General features: G+C 37.4%; 1 protein-coding gene across 2 annotated transcripts; it reads left to right on the forward strand.

The window, feature by feature from the left end:
- Window positions 1–22: 22 nt before the first annotated feature.
- Window positions 23–27,930, forward strand: LOC127419455 (neurofascin-like). 2 transcript variants are annotated; one of them, XM_051660841.1, is made up of 29 exons: window positions 23–146; window positions 1,085–1,130; window positions 1,267–1,340; window positions 4,231–4,349; window positions 4,452–4,557; window positions 6,017–6,207; window positions 6,321–6,443; window positions 13,045–13,215; window positions 13,536–13,647; window positions 18,584–18,768; window positions 19,293–19,424; window positions 19,506–19,649; window positions 19,747–19,858; window positions 20,131–20,294; window positions 20,691–20,838; window positions 20,920–21,044; window positions 21,519–21,620; window positions 21,726–21,938; window positions 22,097–22,173; window positions 23,502–23,727; window positions 24,541–24,656; window positions 24,829–25,039; window positions 25,123–25,245; window positions 25,328–25,501; window positions 25,598–25,729; window positions 25,920–25,986; window positions 26,356–26,367; window positions 26,650–26,685; window positions 26,987–27,930. In XM_051660841.1, the coding sequence occupies exons 4-29, from the start codon at window positions 4,232–4,234 to the stop codon at window positions 27,216–27,218; spliced, it is 3,552 nt and encodes a 1,183-aa protein (XP_051516801.1). In that variant the 5' UTR covers window positions 23–146; window positions 1,085–1,130; window positions 1,267–1,340; window position 4,231; the 3' UTR covers window positions 27,219–27,930. The 2 variants fall into 2 exon arrangements, with proteins under 2 accessions (XP_051516801.1, XP_051516802.1); XM_051660842.1 differs by lacking the exons at window positions 23–146; window positions 26,356–26,367 and having other exon boundaries at window positions 986–1,130.

Genomic DNA, 27,930 nt, shown 5'->3' on the forward strand with positions numbered 1-27,930 from the left:
GAAGCGGTTCATTCAGGCTCATGCCCTGCGCTGTACAGTTTGGTGCATGGCACAGTAGCGCTGGTGATGTCATGTGCACTGCTTAGGATACTGAAGGGCTTGAGAAGATGACCAGAATTACATCATACACACGTCTCTGTTTACTGGTGAGATGACTCATGAACTTTTTTGTTCACTCATGACACTCAATATCTTATATGCTAATGTGGAGTGGACAGTACAAATGTATGTGCCCAGTGAAATATACTTTATGTGTCCGTAGATTCTTGAGTGCTGATGTGGGTTAGGAATGTGTCTCAGTGGTTGAGATCCTTTTTCAACCCACATCCACTCTCCTGAGACAAGCTCTGCCCTCTGGGATGTTGTGGCATAGACATTATTCACTACCTGTTCTGTTTCTTAACGGGACCATTATAACTCACATAAATGCATTGAAAGTTTTCTAAGGTAAAATGAAGTCAAAGTGTACAAAAGGGCATCAGTTTCTGAAACAGAAAGCTTGTAATCTAAAAACCATTTAAATCTCAATTAGGCGCAATCCCGAGTCGCATGACCACATTTGAATTTTCACAGAGAAACAAACATTTCATTCATTGAGTTAGCTTCTTTTTTCAGGACCAAACAATGAGGCCCACACATTGATGTCATAATCAAAATGAATGCAAAATATATTTGAGTTGAGTACAGGCTATTTATGACAAGATGTAAAAAATAAGAATAGATCCAAATTGAATAATACAAAAGACTCTATTGATTTATACTTGTTTTCTGATTCAGTCACTATTCGTACAATAAAGCGTCTGCCACTCTCACGACACATATGATGCACATTGCCACACCAGTATTAGTGCTATTATGTGATTTAAGTAGTACTGAGTGTAGAGAGAGAGAGAGAGAGAGAGAGAGAGAGAGAGAGAGAGAGAGATGGAGGGGGTGGAACGTCATTCATGGTTCATGGGCAGAGTGGGCAAATGGATGAAGACAATGAGAAGTGATGTTAGTTGGAGATGTATACATAACAGAAAACATCTGTTTAGATATTCATCATTTTTCTGCTTCTAATTTTGGAATATGCTGATGGCAGCTTAATTACCGTAAAGAGGAAATAATCTGCAGGTCAGATGTAAAAGGTAACCATCTCCAAATGTACTTCTTTACTGAATTGTGTCAAACTAATTGTGTAATTTTGTGTAATATAACAATATGTAATTTTAACACTATTTCTGGGACCATATTTATTTTCATACGATTTTGATGTTCTTTTAGCATTGTGAAATTACCTGCTGGCACAGATAAAGAAGATTTTCTGAATCCTGGATTCTACAGTTCAGATGGTATAGGTCAGTTTGTGTACTGATGTTTTGCTAAATATACTGTATGTAATGAGGTATTTTTTAGACTGAATGTGAAATCAAAGCAGTAGCCTTTCACCAGCATTTCACCAAACTTATGTAGCTTTACATATTTTTCCCCAATCTAGGAAATTGACTGAAATTTTCACTTTAATGTAGTTAAAGCTCGTACGGTGGAATGCTGTTAGTAAATAGGCTATTTTACAAGCAGACTCCTATTTATTTGTATTTTTATATTGTATTGAATTATTAATGTAAAGGCACTGAAAATTCAAATTTCTTAAAATGTTTTGGCCGTATTAAAGTTCTGGCTACAAACGCCTTTTGGGGAATTCTCATGTAAATCACGAATTCAGCGAGTTATGTTCATTTGCTTATGCGCAAGTGTGTCAAAGCAAATAGCTGCGTAATGGGCAGGGTTTCCGGAAATGTGCCAATTAATCTTACCTGTATTCGCATCAGTAACAGTGTGTTTTAAAACAAAGTACACAATAGAGCAGTATAATTAAAAAAATAAAAATAAATAAAAACAAATTAAGAAAAATGTATACAATAAAACTCATTAAAAAAAACCCAATTAGAATAAATACAATAAAATAAAACAGAAAAAAATAAAAGATAAATTACAAACATTTTAAAAGCTTTAGATGTTTCACAGTTTTCAGAAGTCTAGGATTTTGTGTTGTCATATTTGAACACCATTGGTGTTACAAAATGTTGCATACAAAGGCTGAGTGACTCTTGCTTTGTGAATATACAACTTTGCATATATATATATATATATATACATACATACAGTAAATACAGGTGTGTGTGTGTGTGTGTGTATATATATATATATATATATATATTGAAAGAAAAATATTTTGTTATTTTTTTGTCATGTCTATTTTGAAATCAATCCAAAAAGAAACAGAAATAAAAATAAATAAATAAATGTTCTATGTGTTCAACCGATTTGTTGCAAAGGTACATTTATCACATATAGTATGGCTATTTATACTGATGGTTACATTTACTGGATATTATCTTTAAGTGATTTTGTAAATTAATTGCTTTATTTTATTATAACTCCAATTCCGAAAATGGTGGGACAGAATGAGAAATGCTAATAAAAACAAAAAGAACTGATTTGTAAATTATATTCATCATATGCTATATTGAAAGCACTACAACTACACATTATATGATGTTTTTAATTGTGAATTTCATTGTTGTTTGAAAATGTACAGTAATTTCAAATCAGATGATGGCAACACGCTCCAAAAAATTTGGGACAGTCGAGTATTTACCACTGTGAAACATCACCATTTCTTCTAATAACACTTATTAAGCATTTAGGCACTGAAGACACAAGTTTGTTAAGTTTAGAAAGTGAAATTTTCCCCCAATCATCCATTATGTAGGTCTTTAGCTGCACAGTTGTATAGGGTTTCTGTTGCCGTATGGTGTGCTTCATAATGCACCACACATTCTCAATTGGAGATGGTCATGGCTGCAGGCAGGCCAAACTAGCACCCACACTCTCTGATTATTCGGCCAGTATGTGGTTTGAAATTGTCCTGCTGAAAATTCCGGGACATCCCTGGAAAAGACGGAGCTGGATGGCAGTATATGTTGCTCCAAAATTTTTACATATCTGTCTGCATTAATGGTGCCCTCACAGATGTGCGAGATACCCATGCCATGAGCACTGACACACCCCTGGCCCATACAGACACTAGCTTTTAGGCCTGACGCTGATAACAGCTAGGATAGTCCTTTTCCTCTTTGGCCCGGATAACACAATGGCTGTGTTTTTCAAAATCTTTTTGAAATATGGACTCATCGGACCAAAAAACACGGTTCCACTGTTCTACTTTCCATCTAAGATGAGACCGAGCCCAGAGAAGTCGGCAGCTCTTCTGGACAGTGTTGATGTAGGGCTTCTGCTTTACATAGTAAAGTCTTAACTTGCATCTGTGGATGCAGCAGCGAATGGTGTTGACTAACAAATGTTTACTAAAGTAATCCCAAGCCCATGTTCATGATATCCATTACAGATGAATGACATTTTTTAAGACAGTGATGTCTGAGGGATCAGAGATCACGCGCATTCAGAAATGGTTTTTGTCTCGCACCGAGATTTGAACATATTCCTTGAATCTTTTAACTATATTGTGCACTGTAGAGGGTGAAATGCTCAAAATCCTTCCAATTTGTCTTTGGGGAACATTGTTCTCAATGTGCTGGATTATTTGCTGAAGCATCTGTTGGCAAATTGACAAGTCTCCAGTGATCCTTGCTCTTGAAGGACTAGGCTGTTTTTTGGAGGATCCTTATATACTGTGACATAATTGCCTGTTTAACATCGCCTTGTTATTTCAACTCATCAAATTTTTATTAGTCTTAAATTGCCCCTGTCTCAGCTTTTTTGGAGCGTTTTGCAATCATCTGATTTGAAATTACTGTATATTTTCAAAAAAACAATGCAATTCACAAGGTAAAACCTCATATAATGTGTTGAAGTAGCGCTTTCAATAAAGCAAAGGGTGAATATAATTTACAAATCACTCCTTTTTGTTTTTATTAGCATTTTTCATACTGTCCCAGCTTTTTCGAAATTAGGGTTGTAGAAATAATATATTTATATGTTAATCTCCAGACTCACTTGAGTCTGCTGCCACCGAATAAAGGATGTTTTGCTTTGAGAATAGTTGACCATTAACCCCAAAACAAAACAAATGCAAAACAAAAGCAATAGAGATTGATTATGAACTAACATATATGTTGTAAGTATAAAACGACATACATTTAAACAAGATGATTCAAGACAGCTGTTACTGAGTAAATTGTTGCTGTTGTAGTAGTGGTGTTAACATTTTCTCTGGTGTCATAGCATGATGAGGCAGATGATGTCCACAGCAGAGATGAGAGCTCTGAAATGTTGGACGATCCCTGCCATACTAACAATTCTACAGCAAACATGGATTTTAGCAATGGAAATACCACCTGATGGTGAGGCAGTGTAGATATTCTGCATCCATCCATCATTTGCTTTCATACTTACTGTACATTCTTTTAATTTGCTAAAATTTTATAATTTTTATGTCCCCACAGTCAGACAGCCTCCAATGATCATTAAGGAGAGTGTTCAAGACTACATTGTAGATCCAGTTGACCCCATTGTAGTGGAGTGTGAGGCTACAGGGAATCCGCCTCCAGTGTAAGTAAACAAAACCTGATTTCTGATCAACAAGCTCTTTACCGTGAACACTGTAATATATTCCCTTGTTTTAAGTAGTGTGCTTCAAAGGTAGATTTGGTTGATAAAATGCTGTTGACTACCACCAAAAAATAGAATTATATTTAGTAGACCACAGAATTTAGATTCAAAATGTGTTATGCAGTTGCAATGGAAGTCTATGAGTCAAGTATATAACATTCCTTTAAATGGATAGTTCACCTAAAATGGAATTTTTCTCATCATATTCTCATTCATCCATCCATCCATCCATCCATCCATCATGCCATGCCAGATGTGTAAGACTTTCTTTCTTCTGCAGAATACAAATTAATATTTTTAGAAGAATATTTCAGCTCTGTAGGTCCATACAATGCAAGTGAATGGTGACCAGAACTTTTAAGCTCCAAAAATCACATAAAGGCCATTATGTGAATACTTAAGACTCCAGTGGTTAAATCCATATCTTCTGAAGTGATGTGATAGGTGTGGGTGAGAAACACATCAATATTTAAGTCATTTTTTACTGTAAATCTACACTTTTACTTCCACTTCCACATTCTGGTGTGCAAGTGACATTTACATTCAGCCAGCTACTGGTTGGAGCTGGTCAAAGGTGGATATTTATAGTTAAAAAGGACTTAAATATTGATCTGTTTCTCACCTGCACCTATCATATCGCCCATTGATTTAACCACTGGAGTCTTATGGATTACTTTTATGCTGCCTTTATATACTTTTTGGACTTTGAGTTCTGGTCACCATTCTCTTGTATTGTAAGAACCTACAGAGCTGAAATATTCTTCTAAAAAATTTCATTTGTGTTCAGCAGAAGAAAGAAAGTCATACACATCTGGGATGAGGGTGAGTAAATGAGAAAATATTCATTTTTGGGTGAACTATCTCTTTAAGACCAGCATATACATTTTGTTGCCCATAATAGGAATGTCCCCAAAACTGCTTATTATCATCTTAGAAATACTGACAAAATGCAGTATCTGTCAGAAGCAGGCAGTGAGAGACTGATGTATGCATTTATCACTAAGAAACTGAACTATTGAAATGGCCTCCTGCCTGTTTTTCACAATATTGCACTGTACAAAGCACAGATTAAGAGCAACAAAAGAACACATCGCACATTACCTGCACATTATTTCATTGGCTTCCTTGTAGAACTTGTTTATTTACCTTACATTGTGCCAAATTGATCTTTCTTTCCTACTAGACTGGCTTATGCCTCCTCGTACTTTGTATTGTAATGTTTGTCTGACAGTCCTAAAATACTGATTGATTTTAAGGGACACAAAGTTTATAAAATATATTACATATATGTCACATGTAATGAGCATTTAAGTATGGCTTTGGATAATTGTGTAAAAGAATAGAGCATAAAGTGTGAAGTATGAAAGCTTCTACTCATTCGCCTCTGTATTGTATGAAGCTTCACATGGACACGTAATGGAGTATACCTGAATGTAGCGCGGGATCCTCAGGTCAGCATGAGGAGGCGTTCTGGCACATTGGAGATTTTCTTCTGGGGTCGCCCTGATGACTACGAAGGCGTGTATCAGTGCACAGCAACTAACGAATTTGGCTCAGCTCTGTCAAGTCACATCCATCTACGTGTCTCCAGTAAGCCTTCACAATGCAATAACATGAGTATGGTACTGTACAACAATTAATACCAATTAGTCCACTGATGTTTCAATGTGTCTTTGTCATGTGCATGTCTTTGTATGACTCAGAGGCTCGTACATGGTTGAAAGAATATCTGGAGCCAGTCTCGGTGGTGGTTGGACTTCCTCTCATCCTTCCCTGCAACCCTCCTGTAGGCCCTCCAAATCCTGACACCTACTGGCTAAACAGCAGTGAGTATATCAATCAATCATTTGTGATATAATACAAGTTAATTGACTGTGGTAACCAAAGTTGGCACTACAGTTACCACTGACATTATGAAGAAGTACGTAAGAAGAAAGAACTACTAGTATCTGTAGTAGCATGTTCATCTTTAAGAATTTTATGACACAATATGTGTCCATGGGCTTTTTATTCACCAACATGATATTAGCTTTAAAAGTCTATGAGTGTATAAGAGAAAGCGTATATCTTAGGTCCTGTGACTGGTCACCATTTCCTTTAAGCTCTTCAACATTTTTAATCACCTTTTTGCATTCACTAGTTTAATGGTCCTGGAGTGTGAATTTTTTCAGATTAACATTTTTTTACTGATTCACATAAATGAACATAGAAAAACAAAACATATATACACAGAATCAGCATTAACCCCCACTATTACCCTTACCCCTCCCAATCCCCAATCCCACCCTGGCCCCAACAACAACCCAGTGGTTGTATATGATATAGACACACACACACACACACACACACACACACACACACACAAAATAATAAAAATAAACAAATAAATAAAAAAACATATAATAATAATCACACATCTATAAATTACATATACCTGCCCCATTTCTCCATGAACAAGTTATACCTCCCCATTCTTCTAAATGACCCCTCTTCAAAGGTAGCCACCCTTCCCAATTTCGAACACCACTCCTGAAAACAGGGTGCTCCAGCCAACCTCCAGCCCCTTAAAATGATCTGCCTGGCGATCATGACACTGGTTAAGACCCAACTCTTTATGTGTCTATTTTCAATATCGATGACTGCCCCATCGCCCAAAATACAGAGTCAGGGGCAAAATGATACCCGAGTGCCCAATACATCACACACCAAACTCTGAACCTTCAACCAAAACTCTTGGATCTTAACACCCCCCCAAAAGACATGGGTTATGTCTCCATCCTCTGATTGGCATCGCCAGCAGGTGGGTGTTTCTTTAAGACCAAGCTTATACAATCTAGAGGGGGTCCAATAGAACCGATGTAAAATCTTGAATTGCATAAGGCACACCCTTGCGTCTCTAGATGCAGACTTGATGTTTTTTAGAATCCTAGCCCACTCTCCCTCCTCCAATTCCAAGTTTAAATCTTTCTCCCATAATCTCTTGAGAGTGGTTGAGGCTCCGTCCCCCAGACTCTGAATTAACAGGGAGTAATACACTGATGCCTCATGACCTTTTCCTAAAGCAGTAATCACCACTCTCATAGTATCTGCCGCTTTAGGGGGGTGTATGCTATTCCCAAAAATAATACAGAGCATGTGGCGCAGCTGTAGATACCTAAAAAACTGAGATCTGGGGATCCCAAAATGTTGAACCAAATTTTCAAAGGATCTCAACACAATACTCTCATATAGGTCACCGAGTATAGTAACCCCCCTCACAATCCACTCTGACCAGCAGAAAGGGGACTTATTAATATGTAATTTGGGGTTCAGCCATAAGCTCGAGGCAACATTTAGATAAATATACAAATTAAACACTCTGGACACTTTTGTCCATACCGAGTGCAAATGCAAGATAACGGGGTGTAATTTAACTTCTCTGGCTAGATTGATAGAAAGGCTTTGCAATGGCAAAATAGGGGCAATAACTTCCTGTTCAATACAAAACCAGGGTGGGGCTCTTTCAGATAGAAGCGACCAATGAGCCAAATGTCTGAGACTGAACGAATAATAATAAAACAAAATCTTGGGTAGGCCTAGCCCACCTTTGTCAATCGGCCTATGCAGCTTACTGAAATGTAATCTGGGACGCTTACCATTCCAAATGAAAGACTTCGCTATGCTCTCAAATTGCTTGAAATAAGAGAGGGGGACATCTATAGGGAGTGACTGTAGCAGGTAGATGATTTTTGGAAAACAATTAATTTTAATAACATTAACCTTCCCAATCATCGATAAATGTAATTAAGCCCACCTGCCCACATCGTTCGAAAACCTTTTTTATTAAAGGGTCAAAATCAACTCTAACTAAATCAGACAAATTTGCTGGGAATAAAATACCCAAATACTTAATGCACTGTTTGGGCCACTGGAAGGTACCCGGCTGGAAAGCCGTCACTGGGCAGTACGCCGTCAGAGCCAAAGCCTTGGATTTAGACCAACTGACTCTGTATCCTGAGAATTTAGAAAAGGAATTAATAATTCTGTGGAGGCAAGGCATAGATCTGTGGGGTCAGAGACGATCATCTGCATAAAGCAGAAGCTTATGCACCATCCCTCCCGCCATCACCCCTGGAAAATCATCCTCCTTTCTTATAGCGGCTGCTAATGGTTCCAGGGCAAGACAGAACAATAGTGGGGAAAGAGGGCAACCCTGCTGGGTGCCCCTATCCAGAAGAAAATAATCTGAAATTAATCCATTTGTTTGTATAGACACTACAGGTTGTCTAAAGCAAATTAATCCATCCATAAATGTACTCCCAAACCTATACATTTCCAAAATCTTAAAAAGATAATCCCATTCTACCATATCAAATGCCTTTTTGGCATCAAGTGAGATGGCAGCGACTGGAGTCTGATCATTCGCCAATGACCACAAGATATTAATGAAACGCCTAATGTTATCAGAAGAGGTGCAGCCCCGAATAAACCCCACCTGATCTATATGTATAAGAGATGTCATAACTTTACTTAATCGATTAGCCAAAATTTTTGACAATATTTTAACGTCTGGCTAGATCAGGGAAATTGGATGGTAACTTTTACACTCGCTTGGATCTTTGTCCTTTTTAAGAATCAGACTGATCCGGGCTTGTATCATGGTTGGCAGAAGCTTTCCAGTCTTTAATGATTCAGTATAAACTTCTAACAAAAGTGGAGCCAGATCTGCAGCATAAGATCTAAAAAAATCTGAGGCAAAGCCGTCTGGCCCCGGAGCCTTGCCAGTAGGCAGGGCCTTAATTACCTCGTCAAGCTCCTCCAAAGTTATCTCAGAATCTAGAGAATTTTTTTGCTCAGTCGTCAGTTTAGTGAGTTCTAGAGGTTCCACAAAGTTTCTAATATATTCATCAGTAGATGAAGACATGGAACTATAGAGATCAAGATAGAACTCTTTAAAAGCATTATTAATATCAATGGCTGAGGTAAATATTTCACCACCAGCAGATTTCACTGAGGAAATGGTAGAAAAAGACTCTCTCTCTTGTATGACTGTCTTGCCCTGAATAACCAAAACTCCACTTTCCGCAACAAAATAGTATTATATCTGTATTTCAATCAGGTCAGTTCTCTGTGGCCATCAGATTCCCTTCCAACTCCACAAGTTCTTGTGCTTTGTATTTTTTGATGAATGAGGCATACTGTATGATTCGACCCCTAAGAACTGCCTTAAATGCCTCCCAAGCCACACCCACAAAAGATACTGAGGACCAGTTGGTATCCATATAGACATTGATTTCAGCCTTTAACATTTGTTGGAAATCAGGATTTTGCAAAAGGTATATATTAAAGCGGCAACTATACGATTTCTTTTTCTCCATATGTGGCAACATCTCACCAGGGCGTGATCTGAGACTAAGATGTTTCCAATTGAGCAATCAACAACAGATGAAATGAGGGACTTTGATATATATAAAAAAAATCTGTTCTAGAATAAATCTTATGGACTGATGAAAAAAATGAATAGTCCCTACCAGATGGGTTCAGAAATCTCCAAATATCTGCAAGACCAAGATTTTTACACATCCTGAGAAGCGTCAATGTTGCTCTAGGGGGCTTACACGCTTATGATTCACTATGATCAAGGACTGAGTCTATCAATAAATTATAGTCTCCTCCCAATATTATATCATGAGGGGTGCCAGCGGCTTGCAACATCCCTTCAAGATCTACAGTTGTGCTCAAAAGTTTGCATACCCTGGCAGAAATTGTGAAATTTTGGCATTGATTTTGAAAATATGACTGATCATGCAAAAAAACAACAAAACAAAAACTGGCAATTAAAGGTTAATTTCCCACACCTGTGGCTTTTTAAATTGCAATTAGTGTCTGTGTATAAATAGTCAATGAGTTTGTTAGCTCTCATGTGGATGCACTGAGCAGGCTATTTACTGAGCCATGGGGAGCAGAAAAGAACTGTCAAAAGACCTGCGTAACAGGGTAATGGAACTTTACAATACGACGATACTTGAACAAAAATGAGCTGCATGGTCGAGTTGCCAGAAAGAAGCCTATGCCACAAAAAGCCCAGTTACAATATGCCCGACAACACCTTGACACACCTTACAGCTTCTGGCACACTGTAATTTGGAGTGACGAGACCAAAATAGAGCTTTATGGTCACAACCATAAGTGCTATGTTTGGAGAGGGGTCTTTTTCCAGATCAGCCTGTATTTCTCCTGAGGTTACCTGTGGGTTTTTCTTTGTATCCTGAACAATTCTTCTGGCAGTTGTTGCTGAAATTTTCTTGGTCTACCTGACCTTGGCTTGGTATCAAGAGATCCCAGAATTTTCCACTTCATAATAAGTGATTGAACAGTACTAGCTGGCATTTTCAAGGCTTTGGATATCTTTTTATATCCTTTTCCATCTTTATATAGTTCCATTACCTTGTTACGCAGGACTTTTGACAGTTCTTTTCTCCTCCCCATTGCTCAGTATCTAGCCTGCTCAGTGCATCCATGTGAGAGCTAACAAACTCATTGACTATTTATACACAGACACTAATTGCAATTTAAAAAGCTACAGGTGTGGGAAATTAATCTTTAATTGCCATTTAAACCTGTGTGTGTCATCTTGTGTGTCAGTAACAAGGCCAAACATTCAAGGGTATGTAAACTTTTGATCAGGGCCATTTGGGTGATTTCTGTTACCACTATGATTCAAAAAGGAGCCAAACAACTATGTGATAATAAATGCCTTCATGTGATCACTATCCTTAAATAAAAGTTTTTTTGCATGATCAGTCATATTTTCAAAATCAATGCCAAAATGTCACAATTTCTGCCAGGGTATGTAAACTTTTGAGCACAACTGTATAAAAAAGCCATGATCATCAGCGCTAGGTGCGTAAATATTAGCCAAAATCAACCTTTGCCCTTGAATTTCTGCTAAAACAATAATGACTCTTCCTAATTTATCTTTAATCTGTTTGAGACATTTGAATTGTAGATGCTTACTTATCAGTGTAATGACTCCCCTGCTCTTACCTGTGCCAGCACTAAAGAAAACATGCTCACCCCATATCTTCCCAAATTTTTCAGCTTCCTGCGGGGAAAGATGCGTTTCTTGAAGAAATACTATATCATATTTCTTACGTTTAAGAAAAGAAATAACTTTCTTTGTTTTTATGGGGTGCCCCAACCCATTCACATTCCATGTGGAGAGAGACAGTCCACTCATATTAACATTTTGACATATTAGAAAAAATAGATTGTGTCAAAAACAAGATTATAAAGACCACATTCCAACATTAGTGCAACAATCAAACTCCGAAATTCCCCCAGAACCAAACAAACTGAAAAAAGAAAAATGTGCGCATTAACCCCGTGCACGACAGCGCCAACCGGCGTCCATCCTTCCAAACTCAAACAGTCCATGTACGGCAACGATGAGGGAGACAGGCCCTGATCAGTGCAAAAGTGATCTTCCGTTGATGTAAGATTTTCTTGCAAACCTTGAATCGATCACATTTCTCCCTTGTCGAATTCACAAAGTCTGGGAACAAGAAAATGCTGTGGTTCTTCCAGGAAAGCCTTCCTTTATTCCTCGCCTCACATAACACAAGATCTTTTTCGGATGATCTCAGAAATTTAGCCAGAATTGATCGGGGTCTGTGTCCCTCATCAGATCTCCGAGCCGGGACTCTGTGAGCTCGCTCGATTTCCAGCTTTTGGCCTGTTATGTCGAGCAGGCTCAGGAAGAGCTCGTCTAGGAATTTCACCATATCTCGGCCTTCCTCATGCTCAGGAATTCCAACAAATCGGACGTTGTTTCATTGATTACGATTCTCAAGGTCTTCCAGCTTTTCCCAAACACATTCCAAATCTGCTTTGGATGCTAGCGGATTAGCAGCTAATTCCCTCTCCGATGACTCCAGATAATCAATCCGTCTCTCAACCTCCCAAATTCTTGTAACCAACTCAGAGAATTTCGCCTCCATGGAAGTAATCGATCGATGTATTACCGCAAGATCTTCCAAGTCCGCCACAACCTTCACCAGCATTACAGACATGCTGGACAGTTGCCGCTGAATTTCTCCCGCCGCACTGTCAAAACTGAGTCCCTGGTCTACGGCCCTGTCTGGGGTATCAGCTTGAGCACGTGAGTGTCATATCTCCAGAGTCCAAGGATTTTGAATTCTTTGACATGATGACTTCTTAGAACAGTTATGGAGCAGGGTGTATCAAATCTCACTGGTTTATGATACAAAAAAAATTTAAAGCTAGCAAAGTGCGCAGAGCTCACCGTTCACACTTCCGACCCCTGCATGGTGCCACGCGACTCTCATCCTGGAGTGTGAATTTGTAAAAGTATTTCAAATTTCAAAATTTTAAAAGTGACAAGTATTTCATAAGTCAGCTGCCCACAAGTTTATCTTTATTCCATAGCCATGGCACCTATACGTCAGGATCGTCGAGTATCAATGGATGAGAATGGAGATCTGTACTTCTCCAGTATCGTGGAAGAGGATGCTCTTACGAACTATGTCTGTGTTGCACGCTTCCCCTTTACGAACACCATTCAACAGAAACCACCTCTCATCCTACAGGTGCTCACAGGTCTGTGTGCTCAAATACATACTTTAGTATAACTTTTGATTTGTAATTTGGTCTAATATGGCTGATATAATATTTCTCCCTCAATGTCTGTGATTGTGTGTATTCAGTTGTGGATGAACAATGATTAAAACCATCTAACAGTCTAATACAGTGGTGAGTTGGGACTCTATCTTATGCCCCTTTATGGTATATATTCAGTTGGCCATTACGGATCTGCTAACTAGTTAATCATGCTTTGGCTTGGTTTGGCAGTTTGTGAGGGTTGTTATGTTGAGTGTGGAGTTCTTCTGTTACAACTGTGTTATTTTCTGTCTGTTTAGCTCGCATGGCAGCCCATACAGCACCCAGGTTTATGAAACCCAAAGGAACTGCCAGCACAATGACCGCAATGTTGGGGGAAGAACTTGTTTTGGAGTGTTTTGCTGCCGGAGTGTGAGTCTTAAAAGCCTTTTGGTGAAATGTCAGTCAAAAGGGCAGGTGCAGAGTATCTAAAACATTATCTACTGTATGTCATTTTCAAAAGCTATGTTATTACTAGAGTTGATTTTGATGAAGGAAACAGTTCACCCAAAAATGAAAAACTGTCATCTTTGATTCACCATCATGCCATTGCAAATCTGGATGACTTTCTTTCTTCTGTGGAACACAAAAGATGAATTTTCATTTTACTTTCATAATGTTGAAAAGAGCAGCCAGGAAAATTCTTAGAAAATTTACATTTTGTGTTTCACAGCAGAGAAAAGGTGGGTTTGGAACAACATGGGTTGAGTAAATGATGGCAGTATCCAGGTGAACTATTCCTTGTATGTTTCTCCAAACATTATTGCATAATAGGGTCTTTAGCAACCTGGCATGTGTATCGATCACAAATGGATCTACAAAATGCCCAGATAGTGTCAAATGTTTTTTTTTTTTTTTTTTTTCAAGACAATTAGAAAATAATAGAATAGAATATATTCTGATATATTCTGATGTTTTACTTTCCACATATTGAAGAGATGGTGCAATAAATTAATCAGGATGCATTACTTCCACAATGAAATTTCATGAGACTCACCTGGCTGTCAAACACACATTGAACTAGACATAACACATAAGCTACACAAATGTATTTTTCAGGCACTTTTTGAGTCTAAAGAGACACACATCTTACATAATTTCAGTAGTTCACCCAAATGACAATAGCCAAATCATACTGTTCATGTGTTGTACTTGCTATAGTTTACTTCCACTTTGCTCATTCGTCAAATAGCAATGTCAAATGTAAATCAAGTCAATCACTGATACATCAGTGCCACCATGAGTAAGAAATAGCATGTACACTGATTAGCCACAACATTAAAACCACTGACAGGTGAAGTGAATAACATTTATTATCTCGTTACAATGGCACCTGTCAAGGGGTGGGATATATTAGACAGCAAGTGAACAGTCAGTTCTTGAATTTCATGTGTTGGAAGCAGGAAAAATGGGCAAGCGTAAGGATCTGAGCAACTCTGACAAGGGCCTAGACAACTGGGTCAGAGCATCTCCAAAATGGCAGGTCTTGTGGGGTATTCCCGGTATGCAGTGGTTAGTACCTACCAAAAGTTGTCCAAGGAAGGACAACCAGTGAACCGACGACTGGGTCATGGGCGCCCAAGGATCACTGATGCACATGGGGAGCGAAGGCTAGCCCGTCTGGTCCGATCCCACTGAAGAGCTACTGTAGCACAAATTGCTGAAAAATATAATGCTGGCTATGATAGAAAGGTATCAAAACACACAGTGCATCACAGCTTGCTGCGTATGGGGCTGCGTAGCTGCAGACCGGTCAGAGTGCCATTCTGACCCCTGTACACCTTACAGTGGTACGTGAGCATCAGAACTGGACCAAGGAGCAATGGAAGAAGGTGGCTTGGTCTGATGAATAATTTTCTTTTAAATCATGTGGATGGCTGGGTGCGTGTGCATCATTTACCTGGGGAATAGATGACAGCAGGATGCACCATGGGAAGAAGGCAGGTTGGTGGAGGCAGTGTGATGCACTGGGCAATGTTCTGCTGGGAAACCTTGGGTCCTGGCATTCATGTGGATGTTACTTTACAGGTACCACCTACCTAAAGATTTTTGCAGACCATGTACACTCCTTCATGGCAATGGTATTCCCTGATGGCAGTGGCCTCTTTCAGCAGGATAATGCGCCCTGCCACACTGCAAAAATTGTTCAGGAATGGTTTTAGGACCATGACAAAGAGTTCAAGGTGTTGACTTGGCCTCCAAATTCCCCAGATCTCAATCCGATTGAGCATCTATGGGATGTGCTGGACCAACAAGTCCGATCCATGGAGGCCCCACCTTGCAACTTACAGGACTTAAAGGATCTGCTGCTAACATCTTGGTACCAGATACCACAGGACACCATCAGAGGTCTTGTGGATTCCATGCCTTGACAGGTCAGAGCTGTTCTGGTGGCACGAGGGGGACCTACACGATATTAGGCAGGTGGTTTTAATCGTTGTAACTAATCGGTGTATAATATGTATGTGTACGGAATGTATATGTATGGAATACTGATAATTAACCATTGTTGCACAGAAAATCTAGGAGATATAGTAGTCATTTGTATGACTATATTCCTCCTTTGTCTTGTAATAAACAAAGAAATAGATATCATGTTATAGTAAACTTATATAGATATGAAATCATACAATTATTATCATAAAAATATGATTTATGAAGCGCAAAAAAAAAAAAAAAAGCAACAATCTTACATATCTCAGATCCTATAGAGTGTATGACCCTATACACTTTTGGTAATTAAGCAGTTATAATAAATATACATATTTATTTATTTATTTATTATAACTGCTTAATTACAAAGGCTTATAGGGTCATTAAAGACCTGTATATATATATATATATATATATATATATATATATATATATATATATATATATATATATATATATATACACTGGCGGACAAAAGATTGGAGTAATGTACAGATTTTGCTGTTTTGGAAGGAAACTGGTACTTTAATTCATCAAAGTGGCATTCAACTGATCACAAAGTATAGTCAGGACATTACTGATGTAAAAAACAGCACCATCACTATTTGAAAAAAGTCATTTTTGATCAAATCTAGACAGGCCCCATTTCCAGCAGCCATCACTCCAACACCTTATCCTTGAGTAATCATGCTAAATTGCTAATTTGGTACTAGAAAATCACTTGCCATAATATCAAACACAGTTGAAAGCTATTTGTTTGGTTAAATGAAGCTTAACATTGTCTTTGTGTTTGTTTTTGAGTTGCCACAGTATGCAATAGACTGGCATGTCTTAAGCTCAATATTAGGTCAAAAATGGCAAAAAAAGAAACAGCTTTCTCTAGAAACTCGTCAGTCAATCATTGTTTTGAGGAATGAAGGCTATATAATGCTTGAAATTGCCAAAAAAACTGAAGATTTCATACAAAGGTGTACACTACAGTCTTCAAAGACAAAGGACAACTGGCTCTAACAAGGACAGAAAGAGATGTGGAAGGCCAGATGTACAACTAAACAAGAGGATAAGTACATCAGAGTCTCTAGTTTGAGAAATAGATACCTCACATGTCCTCAGCTGACAGCTTCATTGAATTCTACCCACTCAACACCAGTTTATGTACAACAGTAAAGAGAAGACTCAGGGGTGCAGGCCTTATGGGAAGAATTGCAAAGAAAAAGACACTTTTGAAAAAAAAAAAAATAGTTAGAGTGGGCAAAGAAACACAGACATTGGACGACAGATAATTGAAAAAGAGTGTTATGGATCTTAACCCCATTGAGCTTTTGTGGGATCAGCTAGACTGTAAGGTGCGTGTGAAGTGCCTGACAAGACAGCCACATCTATGGCAAGTGCTACAGGAAGCGTGGGGTGAAATGTCACCTGAGTATCTGGACAAACTGACAACTAGAATGCCAAGGATCTGTAAAGCTGTCATTGCTGCACGTGGAGGTTTTTTTTATGAGAACTCTTTGAAGTAGTTTAAGAAGTTCTGAAAATGTTTTCAAATTGTAATTTTTTCACGTTATTAATGTCCTGACTATACATTGTGATCAGCTGAATGACACTTTTGTGAATAAAAGTACCAATTTCTTTTCATAAGAGCAAAATCTGTACATTATTACAAACTTTTGTCCACCATTGAATATATATATATATATATATATATATATATATATATATATATATATATATATATATATATATATATATAAATATATATTTATATATACAGGTTTGAGGAGTAAAGGAATACATGTAACAGGATTACGTATTTAAAATACAAAGTATAAGTAACTGTATTCCACTACAGTTACAATTTAAATCATTGGTAATTAGAATACAGTTACACTCAAAAAGTATTTTGATTACTGAAGAGATTACTTTGCATTTTATTGTCATTTGTTTCATTTAATATTTAGTCCTTTCAGATGGAAAACATTTATACATATAAATGACGCGATCCAAAGTGCATTTGAACAGCGGTGAAACACTTTCTTATGATGTGTTACATTCATATGAGCAGACAGAGAAGTAAGTTTGAAGTAAGTTTGGAGCAGAAGAAATAGAAATAAACCTTGTGTAAATTGTCAGCCTTACGCTAAACTAAAATGCTATTTCTAGCCATTTTACATGCACAATTTACCAGGCACAATCATATTTTTTTATCAAGAAAATTCATGTTGGATCATAATTCTTTTTTTCTAGTACAACCTTTGATATTAGGGCAAAAATCATATTCTTGATAATAATTTTTTTATTGTTTTCCTGTAAAAATATCTACAAATCCTTAAAACAAGATCAATTTGATTTATCTTGTTTTAGAAACAACACTGCATAAGATATTTAGGTTTTTCAGAGAATGTATTTTTAACATGTGTATTTTGTCTCACTGTACTGGCAGAGTTTTTATAGTCAAAACAAGTGAAAAAATCTTCCAGTGCTGAAGAAGTAATCCAAAGTATTTAGAATATGTTACTGACCTTGAGTAATCTAATGAAATACGTTACAAATTACATTTTACAGCATGTATTCTGTAATCTGTAGTGGAATACATCTCAAAAGTAACCCTCCCAACCCTGTATATATATATATATATATATATATATATATATATATATATATATATATGATGCTTGTTTGTTTTGTTACACTATTCAGAAGAGAAAGGTTGAGGAATACCAAAGAGGTGTGGGCATAACTTAAAAAAAATGGATGAGGTACAGGGGATGGAATCAGGTCCTGGGTCCCTAAAGACTTGAGGTATACATTAAAGGGTTAAATGGCAGTATTTAAGACTCAAATTAAAACAACACTGTTTCTCTCTATTTTGTTGTAGTCCAACTCCCTCCATCAAATGGACCAAAAATTGGGAGGAGTTGTCCATGGGAGGAAAGAAGTTAGAGAACTTTAATAAAATGCTCAGAATAAAGAAGATCTCTATGGACGATGGAGGAGACTACATATGCACCATTTCAAACAGGATGGGCAGCTTGGACCACATCATCACCGTCAGGGTCGAATGTAGAATAATTCATTACTTTACTATTATCATTAATATTTATCACTATTGACTTATAACGTTGAGATATGGATTTTCCTTAAAGGAAAATGGAAATTCTGTAATCATTTACTGAATTTCTCTCTCCAGTGGAACACCACTGAAAACATCCATATCAGTGAAAGTGAATGGGGACTGGCGCTGTCAAGCTCCAGAATGACAAAAAATACCATAAAAGTATCATAAAAGTTGCCCATATACGTAACTCGTGTGCTATATTTCAAGTCTTCTGAAGCCATACGATAGCTTTGTGTGAGGAACAGACTATAATTAGGCCAGGTTTGGCCTAGAAAGCTACTGGCCTAGTGTAGAATATTCTTAAAAAACATTCCTTTTGTGTTCCACAGAAGAAAGTAATACAGGCTTGAAACGACATAAGGGCGAGTAAAGGATGACAGAATTTACTATCCCTTTAAGAATTGCAAGAACTAGTTTAATATCCAATCTCAATTCAATCGGTGCCTCTCTGAATCTATAACTTGTGCAGCGGTTCCATTCTGGGTGGAGAGACCTGAGAGTCTGGTTTTGTCTCGTGATGACAGTGGTAGTATAGTGTGTAAAGCTGATGGAATTCCTCAACCCCAGATTCAGTGGCTAGTCAATGGAGAGCCTATCATGGGTAAGAGACAAAACAGCCTTATGAGCAAACAACTGCACTGGAAAGCTTTTGTAACACACACAATCTCTCTGTTCACTTCAGATGCCCCTAGGAGTCCGGGCAGACAGGTTTCTGGAGACACTTTGACATTCCACTCTGTTGTTCCAGACAGTGCTGCTGTGTTCCAGTGCAATGCTTCAAACCAGTATGGCTATATCATGGCAAATGCTTTTTTGGCTGTAATGGGTAAGAGAGAGAAAAGGGCGAATTGACAAATGCTAGAATCTTTATGTACAACTAACTTTAACCAATGGTTGTAACTGACTGTTGTGTGACTCTGTAGATATGAAACCACGTCTGTTGGGACCCAGAGATGAGCTTGTTAAATCGACAGAAGGCAATCGTACTCTTTTAGACTGCCCATATTTTGGCTCTCCTAAGCCTGACCTGCGATGGTAATTATTTGTGTGTCTTGTCATTTATTGCCAGCATTCAAGTCAGTACTTTACATAGACTTCACTTTTGTACCATACCACAAATCTATGACAGACACAAACTGATTCATATGAGACTTATGTATAAAGTATGTAGCTCATGTATGCAAGGAAATGTATGATTCACACTGCAGATGTTTACAAGTAGAAAAGATGACTATGGTAATGCATTGGATAAACAGAACAAAAAGTTTCAATATTGTGAATATATAGGGTGTATGTTTGTTTTTGAGGTCAAAAGCAGGAATGGGTATGTTAGAAGGAGGTCATTACAGGGTTCTTCCGAATGGTACATTGGAAATCAGAAACACAAAGCTGCAAGATCAGGGAACCTATGTATGTGTTGCGAGCAACGTCATTGGACGAGATGAGAAGGAGGTTCAGTTAGAGGTCAAAGGTTAGTCTTTGGCATAGATGCTGCTTTAAAGTGTCAGATATACATTTTGAGTTTAATTATGTAAAAAAACTAAAAAACTAAAAGTCTTTTAATTTTAATATGTGGAACTAGAAGAACATGACAATACATTATGGATGGTTTTGATTTATTACAGTATGGTTTATTGCATAAAATAAAACAAAAATATAAATTAATTAACCAATCAAATTTAAATGAAATAAAAAATAAATGTTAATTTTATTTGTATAATATTATGCTGTAATATTATTTTTCATTTTTAATTTCAATAAAATTCAGACTCAGTCTCAATCTATTTTAAGGTTGTCTTTATTTAATTTGAATTCCTTTGTATATTGAAGTACTTGTTAGTAGATTAAACCTGTGCTTATTTTGTAGAGCCCACCAAAATCATCCGTGCCCCGCACAATACTGTAGTCATAAGAGGAAGTCTGGCTCGATTTGATTGTAAGATCAAATTTGACTCAACTCTGGAGGTTGTTGTCACTTGGCTTAAAGACAAGAAGTTCTTGATCTTAGGAAGGAGGTAAATACAACTTCTATAGGATCTTGAATTTGTTAAATTAAAAGATACCATTTTTGACTATTATGTGTATGTATTCTCTAGGATGACAAAAGATGAGGATTCTCTGAGCATTGCTGATGTGTACAGAAGGGATGAAGGCATATATACATGCAGAGTTAAAAGTGAACTGGAGGAGGTTACTGCCTCAGCTAAACTCACTGTGATGGGTACCAGTACCTATACAGTATTCATTCTCTCTGTGTCACACACACACACACACACACACACACACACACACACACACACACACACACACACGTTGGTGCGGCTATCCTTATGAGGACTCTCCATAGACATAATGATTTTTATACTGTATGAACTATAGATTCTATCCCCTAACCCTAACCCTACCCCTAAACCTTACCCTCACAAAAAACATTCTGCATTTTTACATTTTCAATAAAACATAGTTTAGTATATTTTTTTAAGCGATTTTAATTATAAGGACACTAGAAATGTCCTCATAAACCACATTTATAGCATAATACCCTTGTAATTACCAGTTTGTAACCTAAAAAAATGTCCTTATATACCACCCAAACCCACCCACACACACACACACACTTGTATACATATAAACTGTGGTACTTTAAACATGCATATGTACTGTATATATATACACTGTGTGATATTGATTTTAGACCGTCCAGACCCTCCCACTGATTTAGAGGTGTCTGACCCATCAGAGAGGAGTGTTAGACTCACCTGGGTACCAGGACTGAGCAACCACAGTCCAATTAAAGGTATACAAAACACAGATTCATCCTACTATACACACAATAAAATAAAATATTGTAAACAACCATGTAGACTCACAATAATGTTATACTGAATGAATTCTCTTTTAGAATACTTGGTTCAGTACTCTGAAGATCTCCTTGCTGATTATTGGCTGATACCGAGTGGCTGGAGGAATCTGACCAGTTACCCTGGCAATCTAAACTCTGTAATTTTACAGTTGACACCGTTTGTAGAGTACCGCTTCCGGGTCATTGCTGTAAATGGTATAGGCCCCAGTAAACCCAGCTGGCCATCTGTATACTACCAGACTGGTGGGGCTGGTAGGTCATTTCACATAATGAGAGGTTCTTTTAGCAGTTTTAAGGTCTTATGCTTCATATTAGCTGAATGGGTGTACAATATGTATCTATTATTATTATTACATTATAATAGAAGTGGGTTTTTTTTTTTTTTTTGGGGTTGTTTGTTTGTTTTTTAGTGCCTGATGCCATTCCAAGAAACATTAAAGGACTGGGGAGTGGCGTGTTCAGAAATAACATGGAAATCAGCTGGGAGGTGATGATTGATGGATGGCAATTATTTTTGTTCTTTATTCTTTAGAAACCCTGCCTGTTCAGAAACTAAAGTTTTACATGGTGTGTATGATTTGAAAGGCAATGCTATTTACAGTGAAGAAGAGACTGCAACTGGCACAGAAACATGAAGATTCATAGTTTTGTTCATCATATTTTCATTTTGGTGGCTTAATGCCAGGAATATTTCACAAATGTTTTGCTTGCTACATGAAGTTTAAGAGAGAGAGAAAAAAATAGGCATCATAGATCAACTTAAAGTTGTTGGAAGACGTGTGGGTCGTGACAGATTAATTAGGGTCAGACTATCATTCTTACAATTCTACTTAAACCAAACTGAAAAAAACAAATAAAATAAAAAATTATTTTTTTGCCTCAACCACCATAACGTATAAAAATAAATAGCTTCTACTCAGAAATGTATATTTATACAGTTTTTAGCTTTATGTAATATTCTTCAATGTGTACACAAAATATATATTTTAAGGTGAAGAAAGTTCTAAAAGTAAATGAATAATCGTTATTTCCTTGAACTTCTTCAGCTTACAAATCCATAAAATTAAGATTTTAAGGACTACTAACTCAAACAATCAAGTACAGAACTGAGGTTGTGGGGAATACCCATAAGCCCTTGTGCTTGAATAATTTAAGCATGTATGTCTGGTCAAGAAGAACTCATGTGGACAATTAATTAGTTGTTATTTAAATACATAGAGATTTTATCTCTTTTTAGTATTATTGATGTTGTTTTACTGTAAATAACTGTTTTGTGTAAAGTCACCATTAGGGTGATTAGTTCCATAAGTGTTCCATTTGGGTCCTGTTCGATCTATGTAATTTTTCCTTGCGCATGTGAATATTCATAGGTGAAGCATTATGTGCACTTTGGGGAATCAAGTTTAATGCCTGACCTCAATTGTTATTTTCTTAGAGCCAAGTAAATTAAGTAGAAACAGTGATATAACTGTTCATTTGAAACAACTTGCTATTAGTTGCTAAATCTTATTTATGTGACATACATTTTTAAGCAAATAAAATTGAATAAACTGATACATTTATGTATATCTAACAAAGGTTTTCTGATCGTGCTGACTGAATTTGATTTACTGAATTTGCAAAAATGCTATGTATATATTTTAAGTGAATCCAACACATCATTTGTTACAGAGCATTTATCATGTTGCAGTTCCATATAGTGTAAAGTTGCAGGCCACTGGCGAGCAACTGTTTTATGTACTTACTTTATTACATTTTGTGCTTCGTAAGTGCCTATTTTTGTCCCTGACTGTGATGTTTTTGTTCTGTGTGAAGCCTCTGGAATACAGAGAATGGAATGGCCCAAAACTGGGCTATATGGTTTGGTGGAGACGAAGGGATTCAAGGGAGGAGTGGAAGAACTATACAACATACTGGTGGTGTAGCTACATCATCTATGACACTGACACCTTCACACCCTATGAGATTAAAGTTCAGGCAGTCAACTTTTTTGGCTACGGCCCAGAATCCCCTGTCGTCATTGGCTACTCTGGAGAGGACCGTAAGTTGCATCACACCTACTTCAATAACCTAACAAATTTGATACATTAGATAGAAACTATCAAAAAACAGCTTGTAACATTACAAAAACACAACACACAAGATTCAATTCATCAAAATATATTGCATGGCCAAAAATATGTGAAACATTTAATTTCAAATCCATGGCCCTAAATAGGCAGTTGGTTCTCACTTTGCTGCTATAACAGTTTCCACTTTTCTAGGAAGGCTTTCCACTAGATGTTGGAATATGGCTGCTTAGATTTGCTCATTTTCTGACACAAGAGCACAGATCAGGGTGATCAGACACTGATGTTGGGTAATGGTTACGTGCACAGATTCCTTATGAGCCTGGTGATGGGGCCTGACTGAGTTCAGCATTCTGAACCATCCCAAAGGTGTTTAAAGGTGTTCTGGTCTTTGTGCAGGCCAGTCATGTGTTTTGAGTATGGCCAGTCTCAGTAAAACATTTTTTTTGGTGGTATTCTCTGATTCTGCCTCCTTGAAAGTCACTGAGCTCTTTGGTGCACTCAATTTTTCTTAAAATGTTTGGTTGAGGTGATTGCATGGCTATATGCTTTGTTATATGCACCTGTAAGTAATGGCCGTGGCTGCAATAGCCAAACCCATTAATTAGAAAGGGTTTGTACAATGTTTACATACTTTTGGCCATGTAGTATAACAGAATATAAAAAAATCCTTATGTAAGTGATTCATTTCAGAACATACAGAAAATCAAAAATCATTCCTTAAAGAAAGGGTTAAAGAAATGGCTTACAGCCAATGCTTCTCTCAAATTGGGTTTCTCAAACAGGTCCTATTGCTGCTCCATCTGAGCTGAGGGTATCAGACATGGAGAGCACAAAGCTGACAGTCCATTGGGAACCAGTAGCAAGGGCTGATATCATGGGTGAAATAAAAGAGTACAAAGTAAGACTTGAAAATTTGGACATTTATAACAGTGATGTCATTATCAGTCATTGTACATGTAAAAATTATCTGCTAAAAGTGAAAGATTTGTGGCTTCTTAGCTGAATAGTTCTGATAATGTCCAAACAATCAATGATATGGGCCACTGATGGAGCTGTTGCTGATTTCTCAGATTTACTACTGGAGAGAGAGCAGTCGGCTGCCCTGGAACACTGTAAGCAGGAGGATTAAGACCAAGAGTTTTAAAGCTAATGGACCACGTCTGTCTGGAACCCTGACTGGTCTTGTCCCTTATAGTAACTACAGGATGTATATTGTAGTGGCCAATAACCGCTATGAGGGTCCACCTAGCCACACAATTGAGTTTCAGACGCTTGAAGGAGGTACGAAACTGAACAGCTTGACATTGAAATATCTTACGCCCACATACATGGCCCTGACCAAATGCATCTAACTTTCACTCTAGTGCCATCGATTCCCAGATCTTTCAGAATCATGCACAGGCACTATGACACCATTTACCTGGACTGGGAAGAACCCGCAGAACCCAATGGCATTCTGACAGGATATATCCTCAAATACCAGACCCGTAAGTATTGCACTCACATCAGATACACATGAATGCTCTTGCAATTTCTATGAGTAAGTCTGTAGTGAGTTTCCCTCTGTAGTGAACGTCACCTTGGGGGACAGAATCCAGGTGGAATACATTCCTCCAAACATCACCTACTTCTCCCTGCGTCGTTTTGACCGATACACACGATACAAGTTCTCATTGGCAGCTCAGACCCAGGTTGGAGTAGGGGAAGCGTTTACGGAGGAATCGCCCCATTTTACAACCGAGGGTAAGAGTTAATTCACAAGATTAAACAAGAAACTTTTTGAAAATGATTCCTTACTCTTAAAGATGTTTGCTTGTTTTCCTGTGTGTGCATAAACAGAGCATACAAGGGAGCAAGTGGACATTGTGACGCAGGGTTGGTTCATTGGTTTGATGTGTGCGGTTGCTCTTCTGGTCCTCATCATGCTTATTGTCTTTTTCATCAAGAGGAGTCGAGGAGGAAAGTACCCAGGTAAACTGAAAGTGAGACAGATCGCCCTAACAAAAAAAAAAAAAACAAAAAAAAAAACAAACGAAAAAAACAAAAAAAAACAATCTATTACATTCAGCATTATTATGAAGTGCCTAAGATACATGTGGCAAAATAAATACCCTTGCTTTTTATCTTGTTTTTTTGTTTTTTGTTTTGTTTTATTTGTTAGTGCGGGACAAAAAAGATTTTGCGCTGGAACCTATGGACGATAGGGAGAATGGAACATTTGATTACAGGTAACTGTGTTTGATAAGCAGCATCCTGTAAATTCACTTCATAGAATGCAAATAAGCACAAATATTTTTCTATTCGATTTTAAAAATATTAAGTTTACTTGTATTTAATACTGGCAAAGTTTTTTTTAGTGTTGCACTTACAGTACATGAAAACAGCATGTGAGGTGTATTAAAGGGTGAAAAATTAATCCTATCATTTACATCATAACATTATCGTATTAGCACAGGTTGATTAGGAGTATACACAGTATGCCACAATAATTGTCCCTCTGTCCCCTCAATTCATCCCTTCATTCATCAAACATGTCTCACTCTGTTCATTTTCCCTTTAATTTTCACCCTATGTCATTTGCAATTGGACCACTGAAGGTCTCTTGAGAGGTATGATACATGTCATACATAACAAGTGTTAGACCTTTTTGCTAGTTTCTTATTTGCTTTAAAACAAGACATAACATAACAATATACAAAATTAAATATTTGAATTTTTATATTTTTTATTTTTACTGAAAATATTTATTGACTTCATCAGTAGAATGTCCCATGTTTTACCCTATATTTCTATATATGGCTTCAGCATTACTGCAAATTGAGTAAGTGTATTTGTTTCTCCACACAAAACTGCACACTGATGCAATTTTACGACTTGAATATATACTGCAGGATAACACGAGTGCCCACCCTGCCCTACTCTAGACGGTATGTATCTCTTTTTGGTTTGTTTTACAATCAGAGGCTTGTTTGGAATAATATTAGCCTACCATTGCCTTCACAACCTTATTTTAATGTACTGAAGTGTCTAATCTGTCTAATTTAATGCATTTTTTCCATTACATATTATATTACCAGTATTTTCATTGAGTGAAAAGTAAAATTTAATTTCCAGGTTTAATTTAAATTAGATTTGGAGTCCCAGATTTTCAATATAGACTTTTGAACCCCAATGCATGTTTGTACAGCAATACCCGTTTGTGTGTTTTTATGTTGTATTTCACCCCAGTGAGGAGGAAAGTCAACAGGGACGCAGTCAAGCTGCAATTGAGCACATTGGGAGGAGAACAAACAGTGACGACAGCCTCATGGAGTACGGAGAGGGGGAAGAGATCGAGTTTAATGAGGATGGCTCTTTCATCGGAGAATACACAGGCGTCAGTAAGAGGAATATAGATAGGAGCTCATACCATGACAACTCTGAGCCCACATCTCCTGTGGCCATCTACTCTTTTGCTTAGAGAAAGCATGAGCTAATGTTGGGATGCCCACCATCATAAACTGCCTTTACACAGATGGAGGTGACCTCTCAACCTACAACTGAGAGTGAACTGACTATGCTCCTTTTTTTCCGTGGGACAGGCTGGAAATTATGTATAAAGGTGTGTTTAGAAGGTGTTTGGCCAGTTAGCTGAGTAAAGCTGTGTTTCTGGGGATTTAATAGCACCAATCAGATTTTTAATTATTATTATTTTTTTTATCTACAAATCATGTGAGGGGAAGCCAGACAAGAACGTCCTGATGTGTTTATCATGTTGATAAGAAGACAGAAGAGATGTGGCTGGTGGAAGCTTGATTAGCTGAACAACTCATGTACACTCATTTTCCAGTCAATTCACAGACATTTACTTACACAGACATCTGTAGAAATGTTGGATGTACAGAACTTCCACAATGTGCTGTTACGTAACCAGTGTTTGATATCACTGATAATTGCCACTAATGCTGATTTTATATTGTGAAATATAATGTATCTCTGCATGTGTGTTTGCTTTTCTGTTCTGTGATTCCTTGTAGTAATGGTATGGTAGGTTACATTACCAGAAATACCTCGGTCTAACTTTCAGCTGCTTATTTAAAACTCATGCATATTACAGTATTAGGTGCATGAAATCCATTGAATTTTTCAGTAAGAGTACTTAAGTGTTGTAGTGCTATTGCTTCAAATATTAA

Source organism: Myxocyprinus asiaticus, chromosome 28, assembly GCF_019703515.2.
Source record: "Myxocyprinus asiaticus isolate MX2 ecotype Aquarium Trade chromosome 28, UBuf_Myxa_2, whole genome shotgun sequence".
In the NCBI taxonomy this organism is placed as follows: domain Eukaryota; kingdom Metazoa; phylum Chordata; class Actinopteri; order Cypriniformes; family Catostomidae; genus Myxocyprinus; species Myxocyprinus asiaticus.

What these genes read in the sequence shown, in the direction of transcription:
- LOC127419455 (XM_051660841.1), top strand. Translation starts at nt 4,232, where the DNA reads ATGATGAGGCAGATGATGTCCACAGCAGAGATGAGAGCTCTGAAATGT. An exon ending in AATGGAAATACCACCTGATG is followed by an intron (nt 4,350 to 4,451) that starts GTGAGGCAGTGT and finishes ATGTCCCCACAG; the next exon opens with TCAGACAGCCTCCAATGATC. An exon ending in CATCCATCTACGTGTCTCCA is followed by an intron (nt 6,208 to 6,320) that starts GTAAGCCTTCAC and finishes TGTATGACTCAG; the next exon opens with AGGCTCGTACATGGTTGAAA.